Genomic DNA, 11562 nt, shown 5'->3' with positions numbered 1-11562 from the left:
GTGACTGACTTTACAGCGGATGGTGAAGGTGATCAGCTCATGGTTGCTGTCACCCAGCTTCCCATCAATCACTAGGTCACCGATTAGGTCATCCCCAGTAGCCAGTACCAGATCGAGCAGTGCTTTGCCTCTTGTTGGCCTGTAGACTTCTTGAGTCAGGTAGAGGTCATCCATGCACAAGAGGAAGCTTTGCAACCGCTCGGATTTTGCTGAGTGATCCTCCCACAAGATGTCTGGGTAACTTAAGTCACCCATGACAACCATGGTTCTGTAGCATGCAGCCTCAGCCAGTTCCCAGGCAAACTTGTTGTAATTGACCCCTTCTGGCCCTCTCTGGGGCAGGAAATACCTCCCTCCTCCAATCTGGAATGAGATGCTGCTCTGGAAGTGTGGTGATTGCTTCTCTTTCCTTCCAGTCTCCAGCATCGGCCCCACCAGCTATCTACGCTGTAAGTGTTCCTTGCTTTCACTTTCCCTGTCTGTTGTCAGCTGCTTTTCTTCTCCTGACCTCCCCTGCCCTGCACGTAAGGCACCTTGGGGCTTTTGTTTACTCTCTGTCACTCCTTTACACTCGGGCTTTTTGAATGTCTGTCCCTAGCCTGGGAGTCGCAATGAATGTAATATCAATATATATATGTGGATAATAACTACAAGCAAAAAAAGGTAACATTCCAGTAACTGATGTTCTTTGAAATTTGTTTTCTCTCTGTGTCCCCATATTTGCTCTATACTGTATCAGATTTCATAATCAGATGGATTCTTGTTGATGCAGAAATTCAGGTGATTGGTCTTGCTCAGCATTCACATGTTGTGGGGTGGAGAAGTAGGTAAACACAGACAGAATGCAAGCATGAGCCAGTGGGCATTACTAGTTAGAATATTCTGGCCTCCAGTACTGGGTGTTCAGGTGCACCAAGGCACATTTCTGGGAACCCAAGTTACTAGAAGGTAAGTAACAATTTTTATTTGTATTATGCTAAACCTTGAATATTTCTGATATCTATTTCAGTGGGAATTTACAGGTGCTTGTTGCAGTATATAAAGTTGTCATTTTTTAATTTATTCTTTTAAAAAAAAACACAGCTTTTGTTATTACTTACTCATGGCAATTTCCTATTGACTTCAGCAGGTCATAATTTTAAGTTATTATGGGCTTCAGTGGGTCATAAACTACCTGATAAATGTTATTTATATATACATTTCATTTATGAGATTAGATGCTTCAATTGTTTATAGTAAACACTGTTAAATGAAAATGTTTAAAATGAAGTTATGCTACTGATTGATGTATTTCTAATTCTAAGTTACAATGTTTTAATAGAAAAATTCAGATATCTTGACAAGCCCAGAGGGAAAAGCAGTGGTTCGATCATTCAATAAAATTTCTTATGCATTAGTGGAATTTGAGGTACTCTATCACAATGCTTGGGTGAAGGAAATTTCACAGCTACAATATGGTGAGTAGTTAAATATGCAAGAATTATAAGAAATGTGTGCTTCTTTTCCACATCATTCTTTTTCTGGCTGCAGTGATCTTTTATTTAAATGATTTCTTCTTATCTGTTGGTGACAAATTCTAAATTTACATAAATCAACTCAAATAGACTAAACTTTTTTAAATACCTTTACAATCCTAGTATGTGGGAAAGCATGAAGGTTTGTACCCAAGTGACTGACAGAACAAGTTATGGATGCAGGGGTCACCTTATGTATCAGGGGTGGGCAAAGTCCAGCCTGAGGGCTGGTCAGGCACATGGCAAACTCCATTTCTCAGGAGCCCCTGCCCATGTTGCTTTGGCTGGTATCTATGAAGAACCCCGGTAGCAGCAGTGCAGTGACAGCACAGGGCTGGCAGGGTGCATAGCTAGGTAGGGAGCTGCTCCAGGGATGGGATCTTGCGGCTGTGACAGCATGGTCTGGAGGTGGATCAGAGCTGCAATCTGCTGCCTGCACACCCCAGGCAGGGGCGTGTAGGTAGCAGATCGCAGCTCTGCCCTGGCTCTAGACCATGCTGTCACCACTGTAAGATCTTGGCCCTGGAATGCATCCCTGCCCAGCTGCATGCCCTGCCAGCACTGCTGGGGCCAGTCTCCATGGAAACTCTGACCTCCCACTCACGGCTCTGCTACTGCTGGGGTCTCCATGGAAACTGGCCATAGCAACACAGGCGGGAGATGCTGGGAGATGGAGTCTGACCACTGGCTGGTTCCTCCATTTTGCCCACCCCTGTTCTATACAGAGAGATATTCAAGATGTGGCACAACAGGAGGCAACAGATAACTGGAAGAGATGCTAGAAAGGGAAGATAAAGCTATAATGTTGAATTCATGCCGCTATTCAAATTCGTTATACAAGTTATTTGCTAGCTCCATAATATATAGAAAGACAATAATTAAGAACATATTTTATTTACACACTTATCTGCTCCTAAAATATTGCCTTCACATTTGCTAGCCAGACAAAATTGTTTCCACTAATGTTAGGTAAATCTAGGGAGGATTACAGGAAGTTGCAATTAATGTAATTGCAGATGGAAATTAGTGAAATCAAAATCAGGTTGATGCACATGAACTGAAATAATTTAAAATATATTTGCTTATAAGTAGGTATTCAGTTAGTAGCCATTTACTACATGCTGATGTATTTAATTTACAGAAAGAAGCACTGTTAACACCTTCACTTAAATGCTTGAAACAGGGATGCCCAACAAATTTGTCCCATGGGAGTGAGCCCAATTTAGCAAGTGGGGCTGGTCCATGGTCCTGATCCATGATCCCAGTTCAGCATGTAGGGGTGCATTATCTGGCTTGTTGGGCTCTGTCTGGGTCCAAAAACTTGATGACAGGATGAGTGGTGGCTCCAGACTCTGGCAATTAACACAACCACCTCTCCCCCACTACAAAATCTCTGGACCCTTGAGGTCTATAGATTGGATGATGTGGCTCCGTGGGCTAAATCTGGCCCATGAACCAGATCTTGGTCACCCTGGTCTAAAACATTAATCTTTGGTTTTAGAGGTGCTCAAGACATATTGAGATGCCCTTTTTGTGCTGGGTGCTTTAGAGACAGAACATTGGAGGAACCATTTAGCTTCAATTGTATAGGTAGATCTAAGAAGACAGAGCTACAAAAACCTTATTGGAGTCAACAGGGCTCTATATTGAAATAAGGCTGACAGGCATAGATTTGAAAGAAGTATGACCTTTAGCATTTTTTTCTTATTTTCCTTTTTGGCATTTGTTTTAGTTTTTCCTAAATTTACCTGTTTCTATCTTATTTCATAGAAATCCATCTTACAAGATAATGAGCAGATCCTGAAGGTTATGTATGCCCACAGATTTCTTTGTGAGCACATTATTCACTGACCTAAGTTGAGAAAGTATTGCCTGATTTACCTTGATACTGGCTTGAATCTGAGGCCAGTTTGGTTTGTGAGTGAAAAATACATTAAGTCAGTTACTTGGTTTCATTAGCTGAAACAGCTTGCATATTTGCTTCGTGTTCAACACATGCATGTTACTCGAGATCTCATAAAGAATTGTTGTACAATAGAAACAGTTGTTTGTTCTGGAAATTCATTTAAAAATATGTTTACAGCATTACAAGCTTCACTACTTGTGCGTCACCCTGAAACTGCGAAGTTTCTGGTTAACTTTGATCCCAAAATGCTAGAAATTGTTCGAGAGACTAAATGTATGATAAAGATGGGTCTTGAAGTACCGGAGCAAGCAAAGAGAATGGTAAAAATGGAAAATAATCTGAAGGCAAACAAACTTATTTTGGAGGTAAGACTGAAAAAAAAAAAAAAATCACAATTAATTTTTAAGATAAATAATGATATCTAGAATGCAGTGATCTGCTCAGTATACTTATGTTTATATTCAACATTTCTAGATTTTTAAGGATTGTATTAACCGGTGTCTGGGAAAAGGTTAATACATAGTAACATTTGGAAACTATGGATGTTCTTTGCCTAAAGGAAAATTTGACATTTGGAAAAGGTTCGTCAGTTTATACAGTTGATAAGGATGAGGATCAAGGTATTGGAGAGAGGGAAAATTTGTTTGACTGGATGTCCAGGTTGGAAGGGAAAATTATGTATATTTACTTCTTTGTTGCAGAGCGTCTTGTAATGACTCATCCTTCTTGCAGCCAGTCATTGGCTATTGCACTGGCAAGAAGCCAAACTCACCCTGTTAAAAACCAGTAGAACAGACAGTCATGAGCTGTCTGCACAAGTCTCCTCCTGAGCTTGTAGATTGCTCTTGTCACATTACTTTGCCGTGAAACCTGGTACCTGCTCTTGTTCCTGCATTTCTGGTGTCCATGTCTGGCCTTTGATCTTTAGCTTGTCCTCACTGCAAGGAGCCATTCCTGACTCTGATTCTTACCCCCATCTCACTTGATGCTGATCTGATCTGTCACTTACTGATCCTGGTATGATCTGTAGTGCTAGGCTCTTACTTTGTGGCTCTAGCTTGATTCCTGTATTCAGCTTCTTGACTTGGTTTGTTTCTGGTCATTCCTTTGGCATCTGGCCCTTGGTCTCACCACTGGTACCAGAGCCTGATTGTGCCACTGTCCTGACTCCTAGGTTCCTGATGTCAAGTCTAACCACGAGATTTGACAGCTAGTGTCCCCCTTGTGACATGTATTCACTCCTCTCTTCTACGTGGATTGCCCTGATCTCTTATATCTTATTTTTGACCTTATGCCAAATTTCAGTGCTAAGCTGTAACACAGTATCACTTAGTATTCTTGCTGGGGTGGGCAGCGTAGCACCCACTCTGTAGTCTGGTATCCATGATACACGCCCCTGACTGGATTGTGCTACATACAGCCCCCATTCCAACCTCTCTGGGATCTACGCTTCACAGAGCACAAGCCCTAGACTAGCTGGAGCAGGCACTAGATCCAGTATGCTGGAGGGGAGAGGTCAGTGCACCCAATCTGGACTGTGGGCTAGACATGCGTCACTCATCTGGGCTCCAGGGTATGACACCCTTGGTATAGAAAGATGTGCAAGGACTTTGTCAATGGCTAGGAAAAGAAGAAAAAAAAATAGAGTATGAAAGAGGCCTAGTTCTACTGAACGTGGGAATTACCAGTAAAAGGTCTAGTACCCTGTTGCCAATACATTCAGAGAAGGTACAGAGAACCTTGCCAATAAAAAAGCCAAACTCCTTCTTAACTTTTGGTTAGACATTTCCTTATGCCGTGAAACATGTTAGTATATAACTAGGGACCTACCAAAATCATGATTTTGGGCAGGCCCAGCAAAAAACCATGGGCTCTGTGAAAAAGTGCAGGCTGTGCATGTTTGGCAGGCTCCCTGAAAAAAGACAGCTCACCAAAAATAAAATGCTAGCTGCCTCTGGGAAGCCAGGAGTCCTTGTGATCATTTCAGCCCAGCCATGCAGCCCACTGGGGGGAAAGGAAGGGAGGGGCTTCTGGCACAGAAAGATGGCTGCCGCCTCTGCCCCTCACTGCTGATTCACCAACTGGTGGCAAGGGGTGGGGCCACATGACAGACAGCTCTCATAGCCAATCAGCGAGGGGTGGGGCCATCAGGACCCCTCAGCCAGTTAGAGGTGTGGGAGGTCAATAGCTGCCAACCCTGCGTTCTTCCTATGAAATCAGCTGGCAGCTGCCTTGACTTTGGTAAACTCCTATATATAGTGCTTCCAAAAATGTTTTTCTTGTTTCGATTTTGATCCCTACTGCTTTAATTCTGTATTTTTTCATTACCTTTAATTATCTAACCCTTTTTTAATCTTGCTAATTTTTTTGCGTCTACAACAGTGTGTGGTATTAAGTATTATATGAGAGTTTTTTCATTTACTGTTCACTTCAAAATTGTCTGCCTGTTAGTTTAATCAAATATCGTCTTGTTTCTGTAATTATTAGAAAAGCCAGATTGGGGAAAATGCCTTACAGTAGGAGAATAAAGAGCTGGATCTGTTTAATTTATTAAAAACAATTTGAAAGTAACTTGATTATAATGTATAAAAGCCTTGACAGGGAGAAAATACCAGGTCCTGAAGGACTCTTAAATCTAGTAGAGATAGGAATAACAAAAACAATGTTTGGCAACTGAAGTCAGAAAGATTTAAATTGGAAATTATGCACACATTTCTAACAATGAAAGTGGAAACAAACTGATGTGGGAAGTGGGAGTCATCTTCATTTTTCAGAATCATCAGAATTAGTATTTTGTCTGGCTTACATGCATTAGAAACTACATATGTGTGGCTCTTCTGCTTTTCTTACACACTCATATAGGTCAAGATACAATCTTTCTGCTTTTCAATGATGGTAGGGAATAAATCTATCTTCTATCAATCGGTGTCAAATTTTTCATTTAGAACTATTTTGACTGAATATTTTTTATATATCTACTATGTAGGGTTGGCAAGCTGGTCAGTTGACCAGTCAAGTATTGTCAGTTGACTGGCCAATTGAGTGCATATTTTTTGACCGGTCAAAATTATAGCAATTTTATTTTAAAAAACAATATTTTTTGTACTTTTCTTCACAAAAATGATTTATATTCTTTTTTGACACATTTAATGGAAAACTTGTGCTTTTTCTAGGTATTATTTGGACCTATTGGCAATTTTTTCCCCCAATTTTTGACCAATATTTGACTGGTCAATTGACCAAACTTTACTTGACCAGTCAAATATCCAACCCAACTACTATAAATTATCTTTTATATCTACTGACTTGCTTTCATTAATATTTCAGTAAAAATCTTTAAAGCATTATTAGTAAAATATTTGTTTTATAATATTAACAGAATCTTCTGCAGTGTTATGAAGATGTGTGTCAGGAAACACCCATGGTGTTTGTGAATTTAATGGCCCCTAAAATGAGAAAGGTTGGTATTGCATAATATGTTTACATTTCAGATAATAGAAGTTTGCATAGATAGAATTGTTTGCATGTACTTTTGAGTATTTAAGATACTAAATTAAAGAATTGGATATAGCAGAATCTTTCTAATTAATGCTAATATGTGGAAGACCCATTGTGAATTACTTGCTTTTGGGTTTTAATAAGTAAACCAATAATGTTATATGACTGATTCCCATTTACAATTTTAACCACATTAGCAACAGCAAAAGTACCTTTAAAAGGGTATTAATATATCATACTCCCTTTGAAGCCCTTTCACATTATCAGAGTAATGAAAAAATTATTTCCGTGTACATAATATTCAGACTTCTGTTCACACCTATAGGACGTTAGCAGATGTCTTGTGCACATACATCTCTGAATTTCATGTGCAAGTACAGAGACATTTAATTTAATATGTATTTAGTATGCCAGTTGAAGATTTTCACAGAAAATTGTTTTCTTACTCTCTTTTGATATACTAGGTATAATTGCTGTTTTATGGCTTTGTCTTGAGGAAATTATCAGATTTATAAATTGGTAATAATCAGTTCACTAATATGTAGACCAATTTTAATATAGTAGGCAACTGTGGTTCCAACAAGGTGCAGCAAGTGGTTCACCCAAACTTCAGTATTTACTGAAGGTGTGTATATGTCCCTTTCAGTTATTGCACCAGGCAGTACTACCCTGAAATATGTCATGCCTATTCTGTGTATGTTGTCTCTGAAACAAAAAATAATATAGTTGTCTTAGTATTTCACTGCTCATATATCAAGAAGCTCTCAAAAAGAGAGCAAGTGAAAGGGAACATAGCTTGGTGGTGCAGCAATAAAGGCACTTAGGTGGGAGAAGAGAGGCCTGGATTTTGGCCTTTGCTCCAAAGACTACTTGCGCATTTTTAATAAACAATGATTGGTTAAAACTTAGAGGCTAGGTACAGAAATTTGGGGAGGTTATGGGGAGGTTAGATCAAGCTAAAAATGGCCACCTGATCTAAGGTAAGTCAGAATGGGGGGGTCAGCGGGAGGGGTTGGAGGGTCAGGGGCCAATCAGGAGGCCTGCCAGGGGATGGGGGGCAAGTGGGATCTGCGGGACGAATTGGAGGATTGGGGGAGCAGGAGGCATCTATGGGGGGATTGGGGTGCAAATGGCATTTGTGGGAGGGATTGGAGTAGGTGGCCTCTGTGGGGGGGAGGCAGAGGGTAGGCAGCACCTGCAGGGGGAGATTGGAGGGCCAAGTGGAGTCCATGGGGATGGCTGCGGGAGGGCAGGTGGCATCTGTGGAGGATTGTTGGGGTCCATGAGGGTATGATGGGATCAGGGGGCCTTGCGGGGTCATGCTTGGGGGATGGGGAGCACTCTCCCCTGCTCTGTGGGACATGGGGCTATTTTTAGCACCCCCCAACCTCCTCCCTACCAAACCTACCCCCCATTCCCTTCCCCCCCTTCTCCCACTGAAACAATTCTTCAGCTCCTGGCATTGCCAAATGCTGATAAAACCGGCACCAAGAGCAGCTTATGAGATGAGGCTTTGGTGGACTTGGTGTTAGGTGAGCAGGGGGTCTGTGGTGGAGAAGTTGCTCGTGTGGGGGTGGGGTGAGGGGCTGGGGTCTAAAAATAGCCCAGTGCCAGGGGGCAGATATGAAAAGGGCAGGTCTGGGACTGAGGCCAGTGACTGGGTTTTCCCAGCCCTGGGGCTGCCCTGGGATCTGTGCAGAAGTTTGGGACAGTTAGATCAGTCTAAAAATAGTCAACCTGATCTTGGAGGTAGGATTAACTTGGATCAGGTCAGCCATTTTTACCTGATCTAACTGTCCTGGAAATCTGTACAGTTCATACTTAGATCCAGCCAACTAGGGATCTAAGTGTAAGGTCCACACGTGGGCAAATTAAGTTAGATTGGGTAGCCACTTTTAAAATGATCCAACATCCCCTAACCTCCCCAAATATCTTTATGCACCCAGAAATAATCCCGGCAGTTGGAACCTCCCAGGGGAGTCGCCTCCTCAGATACTCTTAGACTCCTATAGAGTCATCTTCCCTCTTGCTTACTCCCCTTCTGTTCCCAAGGATATTCATTCTTGACTGAATATTTAGAGAGGGGGAATGCCATTCCAGATATAGGGATAATTATGAAAAAAATGGCACAAATATGAGAGTTGAAGCAGAGTAAAAAATTATGTCTGCAGGGAGTTAGTGCTGTCCTTAAACTAACCAGCTTGGGTATTGATACCAGCTTAAGCAGGGCTGCAAGGGCATCAGCGCAGACTTTATAAAACTCATCTGAAAATCTGGGTAGCCTCTTAGGTGACTCTCTTGGTCTGAGCTCTGTGCTGCTACAGTTATCCTGCTGTCAGTACCCAATTTAACTGGTTTAAATTAGCTCTACAGTTAGAACTATAGTTACACATGTGACTGCCATGTAGACATATCCAAAGAGAACAACAACACTGAAAGAATAGGAAGTGTCTAGGTAGCAATATGGGGAAGAATAAAAAATGAAAGAAGAAATGTGGCAGGGGCATAGCTATTCATAAACAACCTTTAAGAAGCTTTAAGTTTGTGCAGAAAGACATAGGGAATCAGTGAAGGAACTTGAGGTGAGTGACATAGAGTGCCAGGAAAGAAATATCATTTCAGTTGTTTCTACCACCTTGAATCAATTCAAAATGTTATTGAGAGGAGACAGACCTATGCTGTAACCAAGATTTTGGCAATGAAAATGGTGAGGAAGGAAGCATTTAGGAATAGCGTTCAGGGAACAGCAGTAAGATTTGGTAAGAACCTGGATGTGATTAAAGAGGAAGGGGAGAATCAAAAATGACTTGGTGTGTTGGCTGACATGTAGACAAGCTGTCAACAATGATAGAAAGGAAAAATAATTAATATGATCAACAGGAAATATCAGAAGTTCAAATTTTGTTTGTTTAGTTTAAGGAAGCAGAATCCATACAGTGATATTAAAGTTTCAGGAGGAGAAGCGCGCGTGGGACAGAACAAGAGAATTCATTAATATATAGGGATAGTTGAGAGTTGTTAGCATAAAGGTGAATATGGATGTGGTACATATAAAGACCCAAATGAGTACTAACTGATTTTTTCAGCTTTTGTGAAATTACAAACATTTATGCAAACTATTTTTTTCAGGAAATGAGAACAGGACTGTTACTGATCCTTATGATTATAAATCCTACGTATATTACATTCCTACTTTGTTTATTTTTCCTGTTTTTGATTACCATATATTTTTATTTTTTTAGGTGGAATCTGTGTTGAGGCAGGGACTTACCATATTAACTTGGTCATCTTTGACATTAGACAGTTTCTTTCAAGAAGTTGATGAAGTTATGAATATGTTTAAACAACTTTTGAAAAAGGTATACTTGTTTTGCCAAATTAATTAAAGTAACATTTTTAGAATAAATTGTATCAAAAATATATATTTTTTCAATTTATAAATTGTTCACAGGAAAAACAAACCTATATCTTTCTTGTTTGGCATACTTGAAGTATGTGTTTTGTTTTAAGATGTGTATTTTTGGAAGAATAATAAGGATTCTTGTAGATTATTCATTTGTACTTACCTCCATTTAAACACTGGATCTTAATTTCTCTTCTTGAACACAAACTTTTTTGTTTTCTTTAACAAGCAAATCTAATTGCTTATTAACGTGGTTTTCAAATTCTCACCATTACCATCCTCTTCTGATTTGAAGAGCAAGGTAAGTGTTGCATTCTCCCAAGTGTAGACAGAAATAAAATGACCCCAGCTACTAGCAAAGGTAAGAATATTGTCATGCTGACCAGTACAAAATATAACGTGAGCCTAAACTAAAACTATGAACCAGTTGCCATCAGTAGATTCAGTGACAAAAGATTAAGTTTAAATTTTTCTAAGCCTATGCAGCTATCTCACAGTACATATTGCTTGCTTCTATCACTGCTGGAATAAGCCAGCATATATAGATAGGTAGCCCTACAGACTGCTTTTTTTATCCTTTTTTTCTTGCACTACTATATTGCTGCTGTACTGTGTCAGCTCTTGTTGGCCACTACCAGTACAAAAAATAATTCCTGACACACTGCAACTTGATGGACTGCCTGTGCTGTGTCACAGGGTGGGGCCTAGGAGCGACCGTGATCCCGCTAGGTCCCCCTGCCGTGCCAATTAGGAGGTCCAGCACCCTCTTAATTCTCGCCCGCCACGTCTTTGATCTTAATAGTTAATCTGGGAGGCTGCCTAGGATCTCCTATGATCTCAGGGTGACTTGGTGCACCCCAGCCTTATGGGCTATGCGTGCCTCCTACCTCCCCTTTAGCACGCCCCAAGCCTCGCAGCTCTTCCGGACGTTTTTAGTGTCTTCCCTCTTGGACTAGCCCTCCCTGGGCTTCACTCTTGCAGGCAGGCCCCCCCGGGGCCTATGCCACGCGCCACTTGCGCTCTTCCCCTCGCTGGGGCTTGTGTCTGCACCTCTCGCGCTGTTGCCCTTGTGGGACCTGTCCCGTGCCAAAACCGCACCCGGGCTCAGGTGGCGCGCAGCCGTGCCTGGCCCCTTGACCCTTCTCGGGGTCTTTATGCCACGTGCTTCCCATGCCTCTCGCGCCCTTGGCTCTCTCGGAGCCTGCTCCCACGCCTCTCATGCCCTTGGCTCTCTCGGAGCC

The 11562-nt window shown here is 41.4% G+C and overlaps 1 protein-coding gene across 1 annotated transcript in view; it reads left to right on the top strand.

The window, feature by feature from the left end:
- The window catches only part of DNAH8 (dynein axonemal heavy chain 8), a 397167-nt gene that overhangs the window by 53939 nt on the left and 331666 nt on the right, over nt 1–11562 (top strand). The window contains exons 16-19 of the mRNA XM_019526702.1: nt 1322–1457; nt 3598–3785; nt 6800–6880; nt 10161–10277. Of these exons, the coding sequence (XP_019382247.1) occupies nt 1322–1457; nt 3598–3785; nt 6800–6880; nt 10161–10277 (522 nt within the window). The remainder of the gene's footprint in view (nt 1–1321; nt 1458–3597; nt 3786–6799; nt 6881–10160; nt 10278–11562) is intronic.

The sequence above is a fragment of the Gavialis gangeticus genome, unplaced genomic scaffold (assembly GCF_001723915.1).
Source record: "Gavialis gangeticus isolate Ggan-Ray unplaced genomic scaffold, GavGan_comp1, whole genome shotgun sequence".
Lineage (NCBI taxonomy): Eukaryota > Metazoa > Chordata > Crocodylia > Gavialidae > Gavialis > Gavialis gangeticus.
Note: the sequence above shows the minus strand (reverse complement) of the source record. Positions and strands in the feature narration are given on the sequence as shown.